At 48.0% G+C, this 22649-nt stretch overlaps 1 protein-coding gene across 4 annotated transcripts in view; it reads left to right on the top strand.

The window, feature by feature from the left end:
• LOC127574797 (phosphofurin acidic cluster sorting protein 1-like) overlaps positions 1–22649 on the top strand; it is a 186382-nt gene that overhangs the window by 104680 nt on the left and 59053 nt on the right. For all 4 annotated transcript variants that reach the window (XM_052024152.1, XM_052024154.1, XM_052024155.1 and 1 more), the window contains one exon: positions 4746–4833. In XM_052024152.1, coding sequence (XP_051880112.1) covers positions 4746–4833 — 88 coding nt within the window. The remainder of the gene's footprint in view (positions 1–4745; positions 4834–22649) is intronic.

Below are 22649 nucleotides of genomic sequence, written 5' to 3'. Positions count from 1 at the left end.
CTTCTGTTCTACAACACTCCCCAGCACCCTGCTGTTCACTGTGAAAGTCCTACCTGGATTTGACTTTCCAAAGTGCAGCACCTCACACTTACCCGAATTAAACTCCATTTGCCATTCCTGGGCCCACTTACTCAGCTGATCAATATCCCGCTGTAATTTTTGATAACCTTCTTCATGGTCCACCATACCACCTATTTTAGTGTCATCTGCAATCTTACTAACCATGGGTTGGAAGGGTTAGATAGATATTAGAGCAGGATAAAATGTCGGCACATCATTGTGGGCCAAAGGGTCTGTACTGTGCTGTAGTGTTCTGTGTGTTGTACATTAGTTGGTATGTGGACACCTTAGAGTCAAGCCCTGCTTCCCTATCTTATTTTTAGTAGTGCTTTCAACTAAATTTTTATTTGCTAAACTTAAATTTACAATTAGTTTTCAGTTTGTACATGTTCAGTGCTCAGAGTACACAGATTAATATCTGGCTCAGTGGAAGCCTGATTCAGAGGACATCTGGTGTTCCCTGGATCTTTACATTTGCTCATTTGGAAAAATTCAGGTCAGTGTAATCCTGATCTTTGCTCTCCTGCCAGCTGAGCTCTTCGGTTGAACTTATGTCCCGTCCTCATCAGGTGACGCTAAGGGTTTCCATTTTACAACCTGTCCTGCATTCTCCACACTCATTTGGTTGTTGCCCATTCAGTCTCCATTGGCTTTGAATCAGTCTACTCTGAAAGTTCCTCAATTTCTTTCAATGTTATTATAAGATTCCTATAGCAATAAATCTGGGCTAATCTTATGTTTAACTAACATTTGCTGATGACAGGATCAGCTTTGCAATCTTCATTACACAGACATCTGGCTGGAACCCACAGTGGGGCAGCCCCGTAGATCCAGCTGCCTTTATTAACTTGGTGCTTTATCTGCCTGGCTCCAGGGGCATATTATTGCATTTATTTAATGAGGCCTGCTGTGTAATTGTAGTTTAGGGATATTTTTATATTAGGAAGATTGTAGAGTTCAGAAAACAAAATTGTTCACATTTCTGCTAACCATTGCCAACCTTCCACCACCATCCCAAGCAAGTTTGGACTGGTTCCTATTGCTGATGTCTTCTGACCCTTTATTTTTTGCCACAGTGAGTAATATCGCCAGCTGCCAAGAAAGCTTTTCATCAGATGTATTTCTTCAAATGTACATTTGACAAACTCTCTTCAGTCTGAATGCTTGTGGCACCGTTGTGCTCAGTAATTGTTTACAGTAATTCAGCAAATTATGCCTTGTCCACATTTTGTTACTGTGATCTTGTGTTTTTATGTTAGGGACATTACTTATTCCTCAGCCAACACCCAAAAGCATATTACCTGGTGATCATCATAGAGTTATTTGTGGGAGCTTGCTGTGCACATAATCCTACATTGCAACAGTGATGATACTTAAAAAGTATGTAATTGATGTAAAGAGTTGGGTGATCTTGAACCACTGAAAGGCAGAACAGAAATCCAAGTCTTCCTTCTGCTTTCCAGCAATTATTTCCTCCCAAGGGGGTGCTTTTGAAGAAGAAGAAACCATACAGGTTCACAATAATGTTACTGGGACTGGAGGATTTGAGTTATAAGGAGAGACTGGATAGGCTGGGGTTTTTTTCCCCTGGAGCATCGGAGGCTGAGGGGTGACCTTATAGAGGTTTATAAAATCATGATATAGATAAGGTGGATGGTCACAGTCTTTTCCCCAGGGTAGGGGAGTCTAAAACTAGAGGGCAGAGGTTTAAGGTGAGGGGGGACCTGAAGGGAGCAGCTCTTTCACACGGAGTGTGGTGTGTCTGTGGAACGAGCTGCCGGAGGAAGTGGTCGAGGCGGGTACAATTGTAACAGATAGGAAACGTTCCGAGGCATGTGGGCCAAATGCAGGCAAATGGGACTGGCTCAGGTAGGCACCTTGGTGGGAATGGAAGGGCCTGTTCCCCTGATGCATTACTTGATGACACTAAGTACAGATCTGGGGTCAGTGCTGGGACCACTGCTGCTCTTAATGACATAGTCATGAGTGTTCAGGGCACAGCTTCCAGTTGGGTGACAACATAACATTTGGAGGCTTAATGAATTAAGTGGAGGATATTAATAGACATTATGGAGAGATAAACAGAAATGAGTGAAAGGCGACAGCTGAAAGTTAACACAGTAAAATGTTACATTTAGGCCGACGAGAATTCTGCCTCTCCCATTCTACCTTGAGAATTCTACTACATTTAGGTTCCAAGGAGAAGGAGAACCAATATAAACTCGATGGCATAAAGTGGGTATAACAGCAGGGAGAGTGAGAGTATTATGTACAATGTGGCAGGACAGATTGAGAAGGCACCCAGAGTATTCTGTGTTTATCAATAGAGACAGAGAGGATGTCATGATGAGCCTCTGTGAAACACTGGTTCAGGCACAACTGGAGTACTGTGGCCAGTTCTGGGCGCCGCACTTTAGGATAGATGTGAAGGCGCTATAGTGGGTGTAGAAGAGACTTACTAGACTGATTCTCGGAACAGGGGACATGTGGGTAGACTGGGGAAGCTGGGGTCGTTCTCCTTGAAATAGAAGTTGCGAGGGGAGTGAAGGGCATGGATGGAATAGAGACACAGGTGCTCGTCCCATTGGTGGAGGGGAACCAGAAGACGTAGAACCAGAGAAGACACGAGTGAAGCAGGAGTGGGTCTGGTGTCTGGTAAGGTCATGGCTGATCTTTGAACTCAGTGCTGCTTTCTTGCAGTACTCCCACGTTCTGTGGTTCCCATTATACACTGCCGAATCTACACTGCCGGGGTGTAGTGGGGGCAGATCCATGAGGGAACTTGATAGGCAGCTGAAAGGAAAGGATGGGCAGAGCTTTGGTGGGCAGGCAGTGGCATGGGGCCAGCTGGACAGCTTGCGTAGGGCTGCAACGGACTCGATGGGTTGCATGGCCTCCTACGCTGTAATATACAACAGTACGGTACAGGAACAGGCCCTTCAGTCCATGATGTCTGTGCCGACCACGATGCCAAATTACACAAATCCCATCTGCTTACATGTGATCCACATCCCTCCGTTCGCTGCCTTCTAACAGCCTCTTAAACACCACTATTGTACCTGCCTGCACCACTATCCCCGGCAGTGCGTTCCAGGCACCCACCGCTCTCTGTGTGTATAAAACTTGCCCCGCACATCTTTAAATCCCCCCCCCCCACCCCCGACCCTCACCTTAAACCTTTCTGTGATTTCAATCCTTTCCAAGATCTCCTGGTCTACAAACTTGGTCTGACAGCAAGTCTCACCTTGGCCACATCCAGTGCTGGGTTTGCACCCCAGCCAGGGTGCAGCACCTCACGCTACAACTTGTTGTCCTTTGGCCTCAGGGATGGTTGCCGAGGGCTCAGCTCAGTGCACCGGCTGCTTGTGAATTCAGAGCCACTGTCTGCAAGTTCACACCACGGAATGTGCCCCACTGCTGGGGGAAATGGATGGGGTTAAACTGCAACCTTTTAGAATTATAAAATCGTACAGCCGGGAAACAGGCCATTCAGCCCATCTTATCCATACTGACCAGGGGGTATCCTTATGTAATAATCCCATCTCCCAGCACCTGGTCCATAGCCTTCTATGCCTGGGCGATTCAAGTCCTCATGTAGACACTTCTTAAACACAGTCAGCGACCCAGCTTCAACCTCTCTCAGGCAGTGCGTTCCAGGTACTCACCACTGTCTGGGTGAAGAAGGTCCCCCTCAGGTCCCCTCAGAATATCTTCCCCCCAAACTTTACTATTAATCTCGAGTCAAGCCTGCAAATCTTTAATGGTCCTTAGAATTGAGATGCCATGTGTTTACTAAAGTGTGATTTTAGTGAAGGGAGAGAACAGGAGGGAGAGGACTGGAGGAACAGCACCTCACTTTCAGCCCCTCCCCCCCACCACCACGCTTCTTCTCTTCTTCCCTTTCCCAGCCTCTTTTTTTCCTACCTTTTTCCCTCTCTCTCCTTACCTTTGACCCATCCCCCAGTGGATCTGCTCTCCCCTCCTCCCCCGCACCTGCCCATCACTATCTCTTACCTGCATCTACCTATCACCACCCTGTGCCCACCCCACCTCCCCTCTTTTGTCCACCTATCACTGCTCTGCTTTTCCCTCCTCTACATTGGGCTTCCCCTTTTCCTATCTTCAGTCCCGAAGAAGGGTCCTGACCCGAAATGTTGACTGCCTGCTTTTCTCCACGGATGCTGCCTGGCCTGCTGAGTTCCTCCAGCAACATCGTATTTTTCCTCAGGGAGAGGAAGAGCTTGCCTTTTCTGCAGTGTTATTTAAAGAGCGGTCAGTGACACAAAATCAAATGCTGTGAAGGCCAATGGCATAAATGGCACCACGCAGATCCTTAGTAGGAAATACTGCAGCCCAGGGCTTTGGGAGTACTCACTCCATCTCCCTGAGCGCTGGTGAAATCGGCTTCTACTAGAAGCATGAAATGAGCTCTCAAAGATCCTCAGCCGAAGGTGGGCTGCTACATTTACCTGTTTCATGGTGCTTGTCTTGGGGATGCCCTCTACACTGGCTGTGCTAGAAGCCAGCGTTGACTCGATGGGCCTAATGGCATCTTCCTTTGCTGCAGCAGTTCTGTGATATTGGGCTTTGAGATATGACTTTAAATCACACCTCATGTTGTAAGTTAGTACAGTACTGAAACATACCTGATTAATTGTAAATAATTCCTGTTCATCTCTTCATAGGTTGTGCAGCCTGACACTGAAGAAGCTCACTGTACTGAAAGAACTTGACAAGGATCTGAACTCTGTGGTAATTGGTGTTAAAATGCAGGTAGGATTCTCATTGTCTTTATCTGGAGGAGACGCCAGCTTGTGATTTAGTTTTTGATTGGTAACAAAGCAGCAAACTGAAAATTGTTCAATTGTTCCCAAAGGGAACAGCAGGCTAATTAAAAGAGGCATTAGGAGAGAGGGAATATTTCCAAGGCTGTCTGGCGGAGAGAGAGGGTATTGATTGGTCTCAATAAGGATAGAGAAAGTGATTAAAAGGAGATTAAGTTTTTGCTGTGTAATGAAGTGCCGTGTAAGAACAGGTGCAAACATCTGAACATTTCTCCCGCTATGACAGCCAGGGAAAATCATCAGAAAGGTCATTAAAGGATCCAAGCTTACTTAACATTGACTGTTATATAAGTCACCAGATGCTGTGTGGCTGATTATAGGTGAGACTTTTTAACCAAATCAGTTACCAATAGTCTCCAGGATTTTTATAACTCAGGTTCTTACCAGAAGAAGGAAGTACTGAGAAATAGATTTCCTGCGCAGGGAAACTGGACCAAAGGGAACTTAAGAGAGGCACAAGGTGTGGCTTTTGTGGACGCACTGTCCCTGTCTCTGAATAATGAGGCTATTTGATTGGAGTGGAAGCAATTTTATTTGGATAACATGCTCAAGAAGGACAGCAAAAGATTATCAGAGTCGAGCTGCAAGGGTCAGTGCTGGGTCCATACGTGTGGGTGGGGTGGGGTTGTGATCAACCTTAAGCTTATTTGGAGCCTCAGTAACAGGTAGGTTGGCGAAAAGCAGGAGGGCTGTGACAATTGAAGCTATTCACCACAGCACGCATAATTAATGTGTACAATTTGCTCATGCATTCTCTGTGATCGAAGATGATCAATCTGTGTGAGAGGCATTTGCAACCCGGGCAAGTGGAGAGTGTTCCATCGCACTCCTGACTTCCGCCTTGTGGTTGTTGGCCACAGTAGCCACAATGTTTATGTGGCTGGTCCAGTGATAGGCTGAGCGAGTTAGGGCTTTTCTCTTTGGAGAGGAGGAGGATGAGAAGTGACTTGATAGAGGTGTACAAGATGATAAGAGGCATAGATCGAGTGGACAGTCAGAGACTTTTTCCCAGGGTGACAATGGCTAACACGAGGGGACATAATTTTAAGGTGATTGGAGGAAGGTATAACGGGGATATCAGGGGTAAGTTTTTTTTACACAGAGAGTGGTGGGTGGGTGGAACGCATTGCCGGCAGAGGTTGTGGGGGCAGATACATTAGGGACATTTAAGAGACTCTTAGATAGACACATGAATAATAGAAAAATGGAGGGCTATGTGGGAGGGAAGGGTTAGATCGATCTTATAGCAGGATAAAATGTCAGCGCAACATCGTGGGCTGAAGGGCCTGTACTGTGGTGTAATGTTCTCTGGTGGGGGACTTGGTGACGGCAGTGCCACTGGATGTCAAGGATAGATGTTCAACTTGTCGGAGATGGTCACAGCCAGCCGTTGTGTAACTTGCCTGTTGCTGAATGTTGCTTAGGTCTGGCGTACAGTTCTGGTTTGTTTCATTTTCTGAGGAGTTGTGAATGGAATTGAACATTGTGCAGTCATCACTGAGTATCTTCACCTCTGACTCTTCAGAAGAAATGCCAGCCAGAGTTCCCATTGTGATCCAGCAGTGTGTGTGGATTAAATGGATGGGCTTTGTATTGATGTTCATTTTGCACTTCACCCACAGTATCCCTGGAGCAGAGCGGTCTTTTAAGCAATTCAAGTAGCTGTATACACAAAGCTGTATGTCATCAGCTCAGCTGATTGGTTAGCTGGCTGTAACAACAGGAAGATGAAACTAATGTTGATTTTCCTGATTCCGGCTCATTTCTCATTGTCTGCAGTGGGCACCACAGTTTTAAAGCACACTTACCATCCTTTGCAGAGCTGTGTTTTGGGCAGTTCCCTTCTATTAAATCCCGAATGTTTTGGCAATGGACTCTGCTGTGACTTCAGGCATCTCTCTCTGATTCCTCAACCTAATTTTCATACCTCTGTGAGAAACGTGTTCATCCAACATCAATCATTGGAGAGCATCATAGTCATGGAATTGTTAAAGCACAGAAAGAGACCATTTGACTCATTGTGTATGTGCCAGCCCCTTCCAGAGCTCTATAATCTTAATGCTTTCTTTTCTTTTTCCGGACTCTGTGATGTTGACCACTTCTGTAATTTTCCTTTTCACGCTAAGGGAGACACACTCAGGCCTTAGTAATGGAGACAGGCTGTCCCTGGGGATTGAGGATGACTCACTTCACTCTGGTTTTGTGGGTTGTGAGGTGGCTGATGCAGCAACGCCAGACTTCCTCAGATGGGGGGAAACACAAGAGTACAAATGCTGCAAGGTTATGTCGAGCCTTTATAAAATACCAATTCACCCAAAACTGGAGCATTGTGACCACTTGTGGCAGGGTGCTTCAGCAAGGGTGAAGAAGAGATTTTGGACAGTGGCCTTTTGTTGAGGGAGTTGTGTTATTACGGAGGGATTGGAAAAGCTGGTGTTGTTCTCTGTCAAGTGATGAAGATCGGGGAGCGGATCACCAAGATGAGGTGAAGAGGGGGTTGGAGAGAAGGTCTCCAAGAGTGGTGGGTTGGGGGGAGAGGGGAAGAGGATCAGGGAGAATTGGCAAGTTGTACGTGATGCAGATGTCTTTGATCATGGAAGTCAGGTAAGGGGCAAAGGTCACAGAGTAATACAGCACAGATACAGGCCCTTCGGCCCAACTCATCCATGCCAACCATGGTGCCCACCAAGCTAGTCCCATTTGCCTGCATTTGGCCCATATCCTTCTACACCCCTCCTATCCATACACTTATCCAAATGTCTTTTGAATGTTGTTGTTTAACCTGCCTCAACCACTCCCTCTGGCAGCTCTTTCCATATACGTACCACCATCTGCGTGAAGAAGTTGCCCCTCAGGTCCCTCTTAAATCTTTCCCCTCTCACCTTAAACCCACGTCCTCTAGTCTTAAATTCCCCTTCCCTGGGAAAAAGACTGTGTGTGTTCACGCTATCTATGCCCCTCATGATTTTATACACCTCTGTAAGCTCAAAACTGAACACAATACTCCCGGTGCAGCCTCACCAACCTCATGTACAGCTGTGACATAGTGTCCCAACTCGTATACTCACTGCCCTGACTGAAGAATGCCAGCATGCTACACGCCTTCTTCACCACCCTGTCTGCCTGTGATGCCACTTCCAGTGAACTATGCATCTTTACTCCTTGGTCCTTCTGTCCTACAACACTCCCTAGTGCCCGGCCATATTCACAGTACGTCCTACCCTGGTTTGACTGCCCAAAATGTAACAGCTCACACTTATCTGAATTGAAAGCTATTTGCCAATCCTCAGCCCACTCACCTAGCTGGTCCAGACCCCTGTAATTTATGATAACCTGCTTCCTGTAGTGAGACCAGGTGGTGAGACTCAGTCCCTGTATCACCTCAACTCCTTCGACACCATTCAGAAGGAGTGTGACAAAAAGAAAGAAATTGCAAGGCAGGATTGGGAAGTGAAGGAGTTTAAATTAGCTGCTGTGATAAGGCCTGGCATTAAAGGTGGTGACCATCGCAAATATCGATCGGGCAAAGTTTGGATAATACTGGGATGGAACACGCATCCAGAAAGCCTTAAATACACAGTCTCTAAAATTCACAGCAAGGTCAGCAGTTCTTGCCCAAACCTGAGCATCACTGAGTAGCTTGTGGCGATGTCTGGGCCATCTCAGGGGGCAGTTGAGAGTCACCCACATGGATCTGGTGATGGTTCCCAGCTGCACCCCTCCCTGTGACCAGGCAGCCTGGAGCGATGAGCCCCTCCTAAATAGCCGCTCTGAATGATATGTGGAAAAGGATTTGGGAAGTAATTGGATGGTGTTCACACTGCACAGAAATAGGCCATTCAGCTCATCGAATCTGTGCCAACCATCAGACATCCATTTACAGTAATCCCATTTTATTCTCCCCACATTCCCATCAACTGCCCCCAGACTCTCCCACTCCCCGACACACTAGGGGTCGGTAACAGCGGCCAATTAACCCACCAACCTGCACATCATTGGGATGTGGGAGGAGAACGGAGCACCTGGGGAAACCCATGTGGTCATAGGAAGAACGTGCAAACTCCACACAGTCAGCGCTGGAGGTCAGGATGGAACCCAGTGTTTTGGATGTTACTCTGTTCAAGTCATTACATAGTAAGACTGTGTAGTTTAAAACATGACTCACAATGACTTTAAATCCTTTGTTGTGTTTGAGGCATGGCTGTGGTCAGATTTAAACGGACTGCACGTTTTTTTTCAATGAGATCCCTAAGTTTTGATGGTGGAATACAAAACAAATGTTGAAGGGATGGGTGCTGGTCCGCTGTGTACTGAAGGGATGGGTGCTGGTCCGCTGTGTACTGAAGGGATGGGTGCTGGGTCCGCTGTGTACTGAAGGGACGGGTGCTGGGTCCGCTGTGTACTGAAGGGACGGGTGCTGGTCCGCTGTGTACTGAAGGGACAGGTGCTGGTCCGCTGTGTACTGAAGGGACGGGTGCTGGTCTGCTGTGTACTGAAGGGACGGGTGCTGGGTCCACTGTGTACTGAAGGGACGGGTGCTGGTCCGCTGTGTACTGAAGGGACGGGTGCTGGTCCGCTGTGTACTGAAGGGACGGGTGCTGGTCCGCTGTGTACTGAAGGGACGGGTGCTGGGTCCACTGTGTACTGAAGGGACGGGTGCTGGGTCCTCTGTGTACTGAAGGGACGGGTGCTGGTCCGCTGTGTACTGAAGGGACGGGTGCTGGTCCGCTGTGTACTGAAGGGACGGGTGCTGGTCCGCTGTGTACCGAAGGGACGGGTGCTAGGTCCGCTGTGTGCCGAAGGGATGGGTGCTGGTCCGCTGTGTACTGAAGGGACGGGTGCTGGTCCGCTGTGTACTGAAGGGACGGGTGCTGGTCCGCTGTGTACTGAAGGGACGGGTGCTGGTCCGCTGTGTACTGAAGGGACGGGTGCTGGTCCGCTGTGTACTGAAGGGACGGGTGCTGGGTCCACTGTGTACTGAAGGGATGGGTGCTGGTCCGCTGTGTACTGAAGGGACGGGTGCTGGGTCCGCTGTGTGCCGAAGAGACGGGTGCTGGTCCGCTGTGTACTGAAGGGATGGGTGCTGGGTCCGCTGTGTACTGAAGGGATGGGTGCTGGTCCGCTGTGTACTGAAGGGATGGGTGCTGGTCCGCTGTGTACTGAAGGGACGGGTGCTGGGTCCGCTGTGTACTGAAGGGACGGGTGCTGGGTCCGCTGTGTACTGAAGGGACGGGTGCTGGTCCGCTGTGTACTGAAGGGACGGGTGCTGGGTCCGCTGTGTACTGAAGGGACGGGTGCTGGGTCCTCTGTGTACTGAAGGGACGGGTGCTGGTCCGCTGTGTACTGAAGGGACGGGTGCTGGTCCGCTGTGTACTGAAGGGACGGGTGCTGGTCCGCTGTGTACTGAAGGGACGGGTGCTAGGTCCGCTGTGTGCCGAAGGGATGGGTGCTGGTCCGCTGTGTACTGAAGGGACGGGTGCTGGTCCGCTGTGTACTGAAGGGACGGGTGCTGGTCCGCTGTGTACTGAAGGGATGGGTGCTGGGTCCGCTGTGTGCCGAAGGGATGGGTGCTGGTCCGCTGTGTGCCGAAGGGATGGGTGCCGGGTCCACTGTGTGCCGAAGGGATGGCTGCCGGGTCCGCTGTGTTCTGTAGGGATGGGTGCCGGGTCCGCTGTGTACTGAAGGGATGGGTCAGTTTGTCTCTCATGGTAGGGAAGTGTAAAACTAGAGGGCATAGGCTTGTGGTGAGGGGTAAGATTTAAAGGGGTCCCGAGGGGGGTTGTGGGTACATGGAACAAGCTGTCAGAGGAAATGGAACGGTTATAACAGTTAAAATACATGTTCACAGGAAGATCTGTTTATTTGGACAGGAAAGGTTTGGAGGGATATGGGCCAAACGGAGGCACATGGGAGTCAGTCAGGTAGGTAACTTGGACGGCATGGATGAGTTGGGCCGAAGGGCCTGTTTCTGTGCTGTATAACTCTAGGGCTCCATGACAAATGCTGGAATTACTCAGCAGGTCAGGCAGCATCTGTGGAAAGAGAAACTGAGTCAATGGTTCAGGTCGATGACCAATCAGAGCTGGGAAATGTTGCAGAGAAAGGGGAGAGGGACAGAGAGGAGAAAAGGGAAGGTCCGTGATGGCGCAGAGACCAGGAGGGCGTGAAGGACAAACTGATGTCGCCATGTGTTTGTGTTTCCTTCATTGACTGTCAGAGATTCAAGCTTGTGGAACTTAATTCCTCAGCCTTTCCTTCCCTCCTAAATGTCTCAAAGGCCAGAAGCATTATCAGTCACCCTTCCCTGCCCTGATCACTGACAGAAAGGACTCTCCTGCTGTTTTTATTCAGTCATGGTCTTTTATATCCACCGAAGAGGGAGAACACCTCAGCTGAGAGAAGACCACGTCTGACAGCGTGCAAACACTGGGCTGGTCCCTGGAGTTTAACGTGAAGCCTCACAGCCTGCTTACTAAGGAGCTTATCAAAGCTGGATCGGAGCCACGTGTGGGCTAGGTGCCCGGGTGGAGTCAATGATAAGCAACATCAGAGCAAGCTGGCTTTGTTAAAGTTCCTTTGTTCTGACAATTCTGACTCTTTATAGAAAACTGACCATCTTTGAAGTTAAAGGCTTCTGCAAGTCATGCATTGCAAGGTGCCATAATGAGATGATGGCAGCACCTGAATGGTGGTTTAGAACCATTTACTGCAAACCCACGTTTCTAATTTAGTTATCTTGCACGCCAGTTTCTTTGTAATCTTGAATATGGGCATTGTTTGTACAAAGTGCAACCTTGCCACATCTCTCAGCAGTCCCTCAAAATAAATTCACTTCTGATGAATGACTTAGGTTGAAGAAACTGTTGCAGTCAGGTGACTTGTTGAGGAAAGGAGCGGAGGGGTATGAGCCTAATGCAGGCAAAGGGGATTAGCTTAACTGGGCACCATGGTCAGCATGGATGGGTTGGGCCAAGCAGCCTGTTTCTGTGCTGTACAACTCTGTAACACTTCACACAGCAAAATTCCACAAGAAAAAACAGTGCAATGCCATTTGATGTGTTTTGTTGTTGGTGAAAGCAAGGCACTGGTGGGTGGGGGTCTTGCTCTTTTTCAAGAAGTGACATTCTTCCAACATGTTCCCATACTCAAATTCTGGAACATCTTTCTTGTGCTTATCTTGAGGTCTGATGAGTAGTTTTATCTTCCCTGGAGCGGGGAATATGATTTCTGCCAGAGTACGGTGCAGTACTGCGCACTGCTGTGAAACGTTTGTCTCACACAGCTGTGTGCCAGTAAAAACAATCCAACTGGAACCACATCCCTCTGAAACCATGTTAGTGTAAGTATCCATTACGCGTTCAGTTCTCAGCCAAACCCTGCAGCTGTACTGGTCTCATGTCGTTCAGCTTTCGTGCTGTGAAGTCCAGAGAATCCTGGACCTCTGACCTGGCCGGTTTATCACTCGGCTCTACCCAAGGGTGGTGACCCCTGCCCTCCTGCGTGTGCTGCAGACAGAGGCAACTTACATTGGGCACCTCAGAGCCACAGGAGGGGTGCCGGCAATGCCTGCAAAATCATTCAAGTCCATTGGCAAGATCAGCCAACCAACGTCTCCTCTCCCAGGTCGATCTCCATCCTGGGGCTCCGGTCACACACAACCAGCTCCCAGGCGTGAGCCACGGTGTTTGCGTACCTGACGCTAGAGTCCTGAAGCAAGAGGTTGAGCTCTATAATGGCAAGTGATTCTCCTGAGGAAAGAGAGAGTGTTTCAAGAATGTCCCCGACCCAAAACCATCCAAACTGGAGGAGAAGCATCTGGGAAGACATCAGGCACTCCCAGTCTCCCTGTCGAAGCATCCTCAGGCCGGATGCAAAGAGCAGAAGGACGTACCCATTGCAAACATCCCACCCACCTGCCCTGCTTGTGGCAGAGGCTGTGCTCCTGCAGCGGCTCACAGAATGAGGACTGAATGAGGCTCAAGAAGAGGACTGGAAACCTGGCTTCATTCTGTGGCCACTGGCACCTACGCCAAGAGTTATGTCCCATGTCGACTGAGATAAAGCAGCTCACCGGAGGCCATGTAATTACACTGGGGACTTTAGGTATGTACAGAGTCACACCAGTAGGTACCTTTACCCAGTAACCAATTGGGGAAATAGAGTCACAGAGCAATACAGCACAGATACAGGCCCTTCGGCCCAACCAGTCCATGCTGACCACGGTGCCCACCCAGCTAGTCCCAATTTCCTGTGTTCTGCCCATTTCCCTCCAGGCCCCGCCCCTCCATGTACCTATCCAAATGCTTCTTAAATGACACTGTTGTACCTGCCTCACCCACTCCCTCTGGCAGCTCGTTCCATGTACTCACCACCCTCTGCGTGAAAAAGTTACCCCTCAGGTCCCTTTTAAATCTTTCCCCTCTCATCCTAAACCTATGCCCCCTATTTCTGGACTCCCTTACCCTGGGGAAAAGACTGTTACCGTCCACCTTATCTATGCCTCTCATAATTTTAAACACCTCTATAAGGTCTCCCCTCAGTCTCCTACATTCCAAGGAATAAAATCTTTACCTGGCCAGCCTCTTCCTGTAACTCAGGCCCTCTAGTCCTGGCAACATCTCATAAATCTTCCTTGCACTCTGTCCAGTTTAACCACATCTTTCCAATAACAGGGTGGCCAAAACTGTACTCAGTACTCCAAGTGCGGCCTCACCAATGACTTAATACAACTGCAACATAATGTCCCAGCTCCTGTACTCAGTGCCCTGACTGATGAAGGCCACCATGCTAAATGCCTTTTTCACCACCCTGTCCACGTGTGATGCTGCTTTCAATGAACTCTGCACTTGTACTCCTGGGTCCATCTGTTCCATTGTGGTGCTGGGTGGGTTTGAAACTAGTTAAGTCACTGCCAGATGTCAGAGGAGATGTACGTTGTGAAACTTTCTAGTGCTTGCATACCTGAATAATCCTTTGTGTTCAGTCAGTGGGGAGCTGGGAGTGAGAAAATGCCCTTCACTATCTGTAGGCCGCAACATACAGAGTACCAACAAGGTTATTCCATCATGGACCTCCTCTTTCACCAGAGTATCTCCTTACACTTGTTAAGGACCACTTAAGTTTTCTGTCTGACTTACACTGAGAAAGAATCAACCAATGCTCTTAATGCCTCTCGTTCTGTGTTTTAACACAGAGAGCATGAGAACGCATTGGCCATTACTGCTCCAGCCACAAGCAGGGTTTGGATGAAATGTTGCTTTTCTTGCTTCTTTTCTGCTTGAAATCTTTGTGTGTGAAACTTACAGAACCATTGAAGCTTGTGATGCAGGAGCTTTCACTCTGTCATGTCTATTCTAGCTAAGAGCCAGCTATTTGATCTAAAACCACTTTTCCAGCACTGATCCATAAGCCTTGAAACGTGAGAAGGGTTTCTGCAGAAAGCATCTTTGGGGTGGCACAGTGGCACAGCGGGTAGAGCCACTGCCTAGCAGCTCCAGAGACCCAGGTTTGATCCCCACCCCCGGTGCTGTCTGTGTGGAGTTTGTGCGTTCCCTCCGTGACCACGTGGGTTCCCCAGGGTGCTCTGGTTTCCTCCCACGTCCCAAAGACGATAGGGGTCAGTGGGTTAATTGGCCGTTGTAAATTGCTCCTAGTGTGTAGGTGAGTGGTACAATTGAGTGGGGGGGGGGGGGGGGGGTTGATGAAAATATGGGAAGAATAGGATTTATTGACGGTTGGTGCGGACTTGGTGGGCCCAAGGACTTGTTTCTGTGCTGTATCTCTCTCTGTGACTCTCTGTCTTTTCGAGGGTGGTCAGCCCAGAGACAAAGAGTTTGAACATAGGAAGGGGATGGGAGGCTGCCTAGCAAAAGAGACAGCCGTGTCGTCCTTTGGAGTACTACTTACGCTCAGATTGGTACCCAGCACTGAATTCATTGTCACCCCCTGGGGAATTTGGCCAGAGCCAAGTCCACGGCACCAGTGTGTGGAATGGACCACATCAGTCACTCTGGGGAGTCTGTTCAAAGCCAAGTATGTGGAGTGGAGGGCGAAGGTCAGGACGCTACAGTGATCAGGGATTGAATAGACGGTGGTGGGAGTGGGAGGGGGACACTGAGGGGTTGTGGCCACACAGTTGATTCCAGGATGATGTGTGTTTACCTCCTCATATCAGGACCAAGGATGTTACTGAGGGGGGAGAGTGGACAGCCGGAACATCTGGTCCATATTACGATGAATGACATGGAGGAGTGAGGTCCTGTGGGTAGATTAAGGGAACTTTAAAAGGGATTACAAAGCAAAAATAGTCATCTCCACATGACTGATGCTGTGTACTCGTAAGTACGGGGGCTAGAAATAAACTTAAAGTTGGAGAAAGGGCGTGGGAGACAGGGTTTTATGTTCCTGGGATGTTGGGAGCAGTCTGGAGTAGGCAAGATCTAGACAAGCAGGACGTGCTGCATCTCAACAGCACTGGCTTGGAGTTAGTTCTGGTGAGGTTGAGCTGGCTTGGGATGTGTATTGGAGACCTGATCACAGATTTGGAAAGGTGGGAGGGAGAATTGGATTTGGAAAGTAGGGAATTAGTGGCAAGTTTTGAAGGCAGACTGACAACAAAACCCTGGAAAAAGGCAGCAAAGAAGTTTGGCATTGCTAAAAGGTGCATGCATCAGTGCAGAGTCCAGTGAAAGAGATGAGATTCAGGAATAGGCAGAGAGATAAGTGTATGATATCATAGCTGCTGTGAGAGCACAGCTTAGACAAGGGCATGAGCAGGCAGCACATCATTCCTGGCTACAGGGTTTTCAGACAAGATAGAGTGATGGCAAAAGGGAAGGGCATGTAGTAAGTTGGTTTATTATTGTCTCACGTACCGAGGTCCAGTGAAAACTTTGTTGTGCGTGCCACCCATACAGATCACTTCATCACACAGCGCATCGAGGTGGTACAAGGGAAAACAATAACAGAATACAGAATAAAGTGTTACAGTTACAGAGAAAGTGCAGTGCAGGCAGTCAATAAGGTGCAAGGGCCATGACGAGGTAGATTGTGAGGTCAAGTGTCCATCTTATCGTACAAGGGGACCGTTCAATAGTCTTATAAGTGGGATGGAAGCTGTCCTTGAGCCTGGTGGTACGTGCTTTCAGGCTTTTGTATCTTCTGCCCGATGGGAGGGGGGAGAAGAGAGAATGTCCGGGGTGGGTGGGGTCTTTGATTATCTTGGTCCTTTCCCGAGGCAGTGAGAGGTGCAGACAGAGTCCATGGAGGGGAGTAATATTGTTTAAGGAAGTAATTGTGAGGAGGGATGTTGTGTGAGAAATGAAGCCACAGGAGTTGAAATGCAGAATAAAAAGGCAAGCAGGCGGCTTGGGGCAATGCTGGAGATGCCCCGAACAGTCCGAGGGAGACACGTAACTTGGGCAAAGTTCTGAGAATAAGGCCATGAGGGGGATTTCAACCTCCCCATGAACTGGGTCAAAAGCCATGTGAAAGGTATGGAGAAGGTAAAATTCTCAAAATGTATTCAACAGAGCTTTTGTTTGAACAGTATGTTGTAAGCCCAAAAACAAAGGGGCAGTTCTGGAAGTTTCGGGGAATGAATCTGGAAAACATTTGCTGGAAGTGATCATTATTTAGTTACTGTAACAACGATATGGGAAAGGATAAAGATAGACCGTGGGTAAAAGCTCTTCATTGGAGTGGGGCCAGTTTTACTCGACTGAAATATAATTTCACCAATTAGTGACCACTGAGAGAATAGCTGGTTTCATCTGCCCGTCATCCCTTCCCCATCTGGTTCCACCGTCCCTACCAGCCACTGTCCCACCCCCCTTCATACTCCCATCTACTGGCAGTCTTTCCTGTTCTTTCTCAGTCCTGCTGCAGGGCCTCGATCCGAAACGTGACGCGCTGAGTTCTGTTTCAGTGTGAAGCGCTATTGAGCTTAGTGTAGTGAAGTGAAGGTCCAACTCTTCTCTCCTGTGGGATGAAATGAGCAAGAAGTTGTATGAACAAACCTGACTGCTAATGGCACAAGACGACCGATTGTTTGTTTTGCAAAGTCCTTCCAACATAGCATGCAGGAGAAACGTTCACTGGAACACCTGCTTGGCCGAAAAATGCCTTTGGGTTCTTGACCCATTTGTTTATCAGCATTTGACCTGCACGAAAAGTGTGTTCTTATGCCAGATTTATACCCTAATAAACTAATATTTGTCCCAATCCTAGGGTGCAGTTGGAGTTTGTCTTACACAGCAGCACTAGTTCCAACTTCCTGGAAGAAAAGCAGAAGATTAGAAATACTCGGCAGGTCAGGCTGCGTCTGTGGAGAGAGAAACAAGGTTAATGTTTCAGACTGATCACCTCTCATCAGAACATTGACCTGAGGTTTGAAGTGGAAACAGAAGATGCTGGTCTCTGCCCCGAACCATTGGCTCTGTTACTCTTTCCATAGCAGTTACATGGGCTGCTGAGTGTTTCCAGCATCAAGACCTTTGATTTCATATTTCCAGCATCTGCAATTTTATTTTTGAATGTAGAACATTGCAGCAGAGTACAGGCCCTTCGGCCCACGATGATGTGCCGACATTTTATCCTGCTCTAAGATCTATCTAACCCTTCCCTCCCACATAGCCCTCCATTTTTCTATCATTCATGTGTCTATCTAAGAGTCTCTTAAATGTCCCTAATGTATCTGCCCCCACAACCTCTGCCGGCAGTGCGTTCCACGAACCCACCACTCTCTGTGTAAAAAAAACTTGCTGCTGACATCTCCCTTAAACCTTCCTCCAATCACCTGAAAATTATGTCCCCTTGTGTTAGCCATTGTCACCCTGGGAAAAAATCTCTGACTGTCCACTTGATCTATGCCTCTTATCATCTTGTACACCTCTATCAAGTCACCTCTCATCCTCCTTTGCTCCAAAGAGAAAAGCCCGAGCTCACTCAACCTATCCTCATAAGACATGTTCTCCAATCCAGGCAGCATCCTGGTAAATCTCCTCTGCACCCTCTCTAAAGCTTCCACATCCTTCCAATAATGAAGCGACCAGAACTGAACACAATGCTCCAAGTGTGGTGTAACCAGAGTTCTACAGAGCTGCAACATCACCTCGCGGCTCTTGAACTCAATACCTCAACTACTGAAGGCCAACACTCCATACACCTTCTTAACAACCCTATCAACCTACATGGCAACCTTGAGGGATCTATGGACATGGACCCCAAGATCCCTCTGTTCCTCCACACTGCTAAGGATCCTGCCATTAACCTTATAGTGTGCCTTCAGATTCGATCTTCCAAAGTGTATCACTTCACACTTTCCCGGGTTGACCTGAGATGTTTCACCTTCCGCATATGCAGCCTGATTTGTTAAGTATTTCCAGTCTTTTCTGTTTTCAGTGTCATAGAGACATCATGGAAACAGGCCCCTCAGCCCACTGAGTCCGTGCCAACCATCAACCGTCCATTTACACTAATCCTACATTATTTTCCAATGTTTTGCTTTTGTGTAATCTCCCGTGTCAGCCCCGTTTCCATATTCCTTTGTTCTGCTTTCATTTGATGGCACTTCAGACCTGTTTTCCCTGGTCATGGCTTGAATCAGTGACAGAGCTGGTGCATGCTTCATGACCTTTGCGTAAAGTGTTTCTTCCTGGACTAGTTAGAGGGAGAGAGAGAAGGTGGGAGAGTGGAGGAGACGAGGGATGGTCAGGAGTTTGGATCTGGAGTTTTGGCTATGGGGGCTGGAGGAGATTACAGACATGAGAGAGGGCAAGGCAGGATAGAAATCTGAGAAGGGAGACGAGAATTTAAACCAAAACCAAAAACTGCAGATGCTGGAAATCTGAAATAAAAATAGAAAATGCTGGAAACATTCAACAGTTTGCTTCTCTCTCCACAGACGCTGCCTGACCTGAGTGTTTCCAGCATTTTCTGTTTTTGTTTATGAAAATTTTAAAATTGAGGCGTTGCTTTACTATGAGCTGGTGGTGTTCAGTCTGGCCAGGGTTGTTGTGTGGGCTAAAGCAGCAGCAGTGATGGCAGGGTTTATAGAAGGAGTCTCGGACTCCGTCAGACTAAACCTCGAGAGGGAACAAAAGCTTGGGTGAGGATTTCTGCAGTAGGAATGGAGTTGGGCATGTCAGGGAGGTGGGAACAGATGGTGATAGGGTGGAAACATGGTCCTGATAGAAGGGACAAATACAACACAACAAATAGTTTGCTTCAGTTTCAGACGGTTGGCAGGGAGAGAAATGGAGCTGGTGGCTGGGGAACTGAGTTCTGGCAGGGAATGAAGTCATTGGCTTCAGTCTTCCAAGCAGTTAAATGGAGGATATTTCTGTTCATCAGCTGCTGGAGGTCCGAGAGCAGACTGAATTTAAAGAGACAAGGAGAAGAGTGGGTCTGGGATACATAGTTGGCTAGAGTTGGGTAGTCACAGTGCTGTACAGCACAGAAACAGGCCCTTCAGCCCACCATGTCCACGCTATTCATCAAGTACCCTCTGCACATCCCATTTACCAGCCCTGCCTTGGTGATACTACCTCATCAACCTCTCAGGCAGTGTGTTTCACATTCTAAGCACCTCTGTTAGAAGTTTTTTTAAATACATAAGGAGTAAAAGAGAGACACAGGTTGATATAGGACCAATTGATAACGGTGCAGGAGATATTGTAATGGACGATAGAGAGATGGCAGAGGAATTGAATAAATATTTTGCATCGGTCTTCACCGTGGAGGACATCAGCAATGTGCCGGTTAGTCAGGAGTCTCACGAAATGGAACTGAGTTCAGTTAAGGTTACTAGGGAGAAGGTGCTAGGAAAACTAAATGGGCTAAAGACTGATAAGTCTCCCGGACCGGATGAGGTGCATCCCCGGGTTCTGAAGGAGGTGGCTTTAGAGATAGCGGAGGCATTGGTGATAATTTTCCAGGAATCGATAGATTCCGGCATGGTTCTGGAGGACTGGAGGGTCGCAAATGTAGTTCCATTGTATAAGGAAGGTGGGAGGCAGCATAAAGGAAATTACAGACCTATTAGTCTGACGTCAGTGGTGGGAAAATTATTGGAATCTATCCTCAAGGATGGGGTTACGGAATACCTAGAAGTGCAAGGCAAGATAGGTCCTAGCCAACATGGTTTTGTGAAGGGAAGATCCTGCCTGACCAACCTATTGGAGTTTTTTGAAGAAATCACAGGTAGGGTGGATAAGGGAGAGGCGGTAGATGTTGTGTATTTAGACTTTCAAAAGGCCTTCGACAAGGTGCCTCACATGAGACTGATTAATAAGGTGAGAGGTCAAGGAATTACGGGTAGGATAACAGAATGGGTGGAGCATTGGCTGGTTGGCAGGAAGCAAAGGGTGGGAATAAAAGGATCTCGTTCTGGTTGGTTACCGGTTACTAGTGGTGTGCCGCAGTGGTCGGTGTTGGGACCGCTCCTTTTTACCTTGTACATTAACAATTTGGATAATGGAATAAATGGTTTCGTGGCTAAGTTTGCGGATGACACCAAGATAGGTGGAGGAGTAGGGAGTATTGAGGAGATAGGAAGGTTGCAGAGGGACCTAGATAGTTTAGGAGAATGGGCAAAGAAATGGCAGATGAGATTCAATGTTGAGAAATGTGCAGTTGTACACTTTGGAAGCAGAAATAAGTGGGCAGAATATTATCTAGAAGGAGAGAAAATTCAAAGTACGGAAGTACAAAGGGACTTGGGGGTACTCGTGCAGGATACCTTAAAGGTTAACCACCAGGTCGGATCGGTGGTAAAGAAAGCGAATGCTATGTTGGCATTTATTTCGAGAGGTATAGTGTATAAAAGTAAGGAAGTGTTGATGAGGCTCTACGGGGCACTAGTGAGGCCTCATTTGGAATATTGTGCGCGGTTTTGGGCCCCACATCTTAGGAAGGATGTGCTGACGTTGGAAAGGGTTCAGAGGAGATTTACGAGGATGATTCCAGGAATAAAAGGGCTTACATATGATGAGCGTTTGTCGGCTCTTGGACTGTACTCACTGGAGTACAGAAGAATGAGAGGGGACCTCATAGCGATATTTAAAATGTTGATAGGAAAGGACAGAGTAGATGTGGCTAGGTTGTTTCCCTTGGTGGGTGAGTCCAGGACCAGAGGGCACAATCTTAGAATTAGAGGGTACAGTTTCAAAACAGAGATGAGGAGAAATTTCTTTAGCCAGAGGGTGGTGAATTTGTGGAACACCTTGCCACGTACAGCAGTGGAGGCCAGATCAGTGGGGGCGTTCAAGGATGAGATAGATAGATATCTAAATAGTCAGGATATCAAGGGATATGGGGATAAGGCCGGAAATTGGGATTAGAATAGGTTTTTTTCCTCCCCCATTCCCCATTACTCATTTCTTTTTTCCCTTTTCCTTGGAGCAGACTCGATGGGCCGAATGGCCTGCTTCTGTTCCCTTGTCTTGTGATCTTGTGTGAAGAGGTTCTTCAGATCCCCTCTTACCCTCCAACCCCTTAGCCTAAACCTATGCTTTCGAGATTTAGATACCTCTGTTATGGGGGAAAATGTTCCTATTATCTACCCTATGTATGCCCCTCATAATTTTGTACACCTCAATCATCCTCCTCTGCTCTGAAAAACAAAACCCAGACCCTCCAGTCTCTCCTCATAACTGAACTGCTCCATCCCAGGCAACATCCCAGTGAACCTCCTCTGCACCCTCTCCAGTGCAATCACATCCTATTGTCGTGTGGTGACCAGAACTGCACACAGTACTCCAGCTGTGGTCTAACTAATGTTGCATAAACTTGTACCAAGACCTCCCTGTTCTTATGCTCTGTGCCCCAGCGAATGAAGGCAAACACCCTGGATAGAGTCATAGAGTTATATAGCATGGAAACAGACCCTTTGGCCCAACTCATCCATGGTGACCAAGGTGCCTTCCTGAGCCAGTCCCATCTGCCTGCATTTGGCCCATATCCCTATAAATGTTTCCTATCCATCTACCTGTGCAAATGTTTTTTAAACTTTGTAATTGTACCTGCCCCTACCACTTCCTCTGGCAGCTCGTTCCAAATCCCCACCACCCTCTGTGTGAAAAAGTTGCCCCTCAGGTCCCCTTTAAATCTTTCCCCTCTCACCTTAAACCTGTGCCCTCTAGTTTTAGACTCCCCTACCCTGGGAAAAAGACTATGGCCATCCACCTTATAAAGCCCCTCATGACATAACAAACCTCTATATAAGGTCGTCCCTCATGACTGAATAAACCTCCATGAGGTCACCCCTCAGCCTCCGTCAATCCAGGGAAAACATTCCCATTCACAGTGTCGGCTGAAGGGCCTGTTCCTGTGCTGTACTGTTCTATGTATCTGGTCTGTTCTTCTAACCCAAGCCCTCCAGTCCCAGCAACATCCTTGTGGAACTTCACTGCACCCTCTCCAGCTTAACCACACCCTTCCTTTTGTTGGGCGACCAGAACTGTTCCAAGGGTGGTCTCACCAATGCCTTGTACAGTTGTAGCATGCTATCCCAACTCTTGTACTAAATGCCCTGTCCCGTGAAGGCAAGTGCCTTCTTCACCACCTTATCTACCTGTGCTGCCACCTTCAGAGAGCAATGCACTTCCCTGTAGCTGTGACACTGTATTCTGTTATTGTTTTTACTCTGTACTACCTCAATGCACTGTGTAATGAATTGATCTGTACGAACGGTATGCAAGACAAGTTTTTCACTGTATCTTGGTACAAGTGACAATAATAAACCTG

This window comes from Pristis pectinata, chromosome 10, assembly GCF_009764475.1.
Source record: "Pristis pectinata isolate sPriPec2 chromosome 10, sPriPec2.1.pri, whole genome shotgun sequence".
Classification (NCBI taxonomy): Eukaryota; Metazoa; Chordata; class Chondrichthyes; order Rhinopristiformes; family Pristidae; genus Pristis; species Pristis pectinata.
This window is presented reverse-complemented; position numbering and strand designations above follow the sequence as displayed.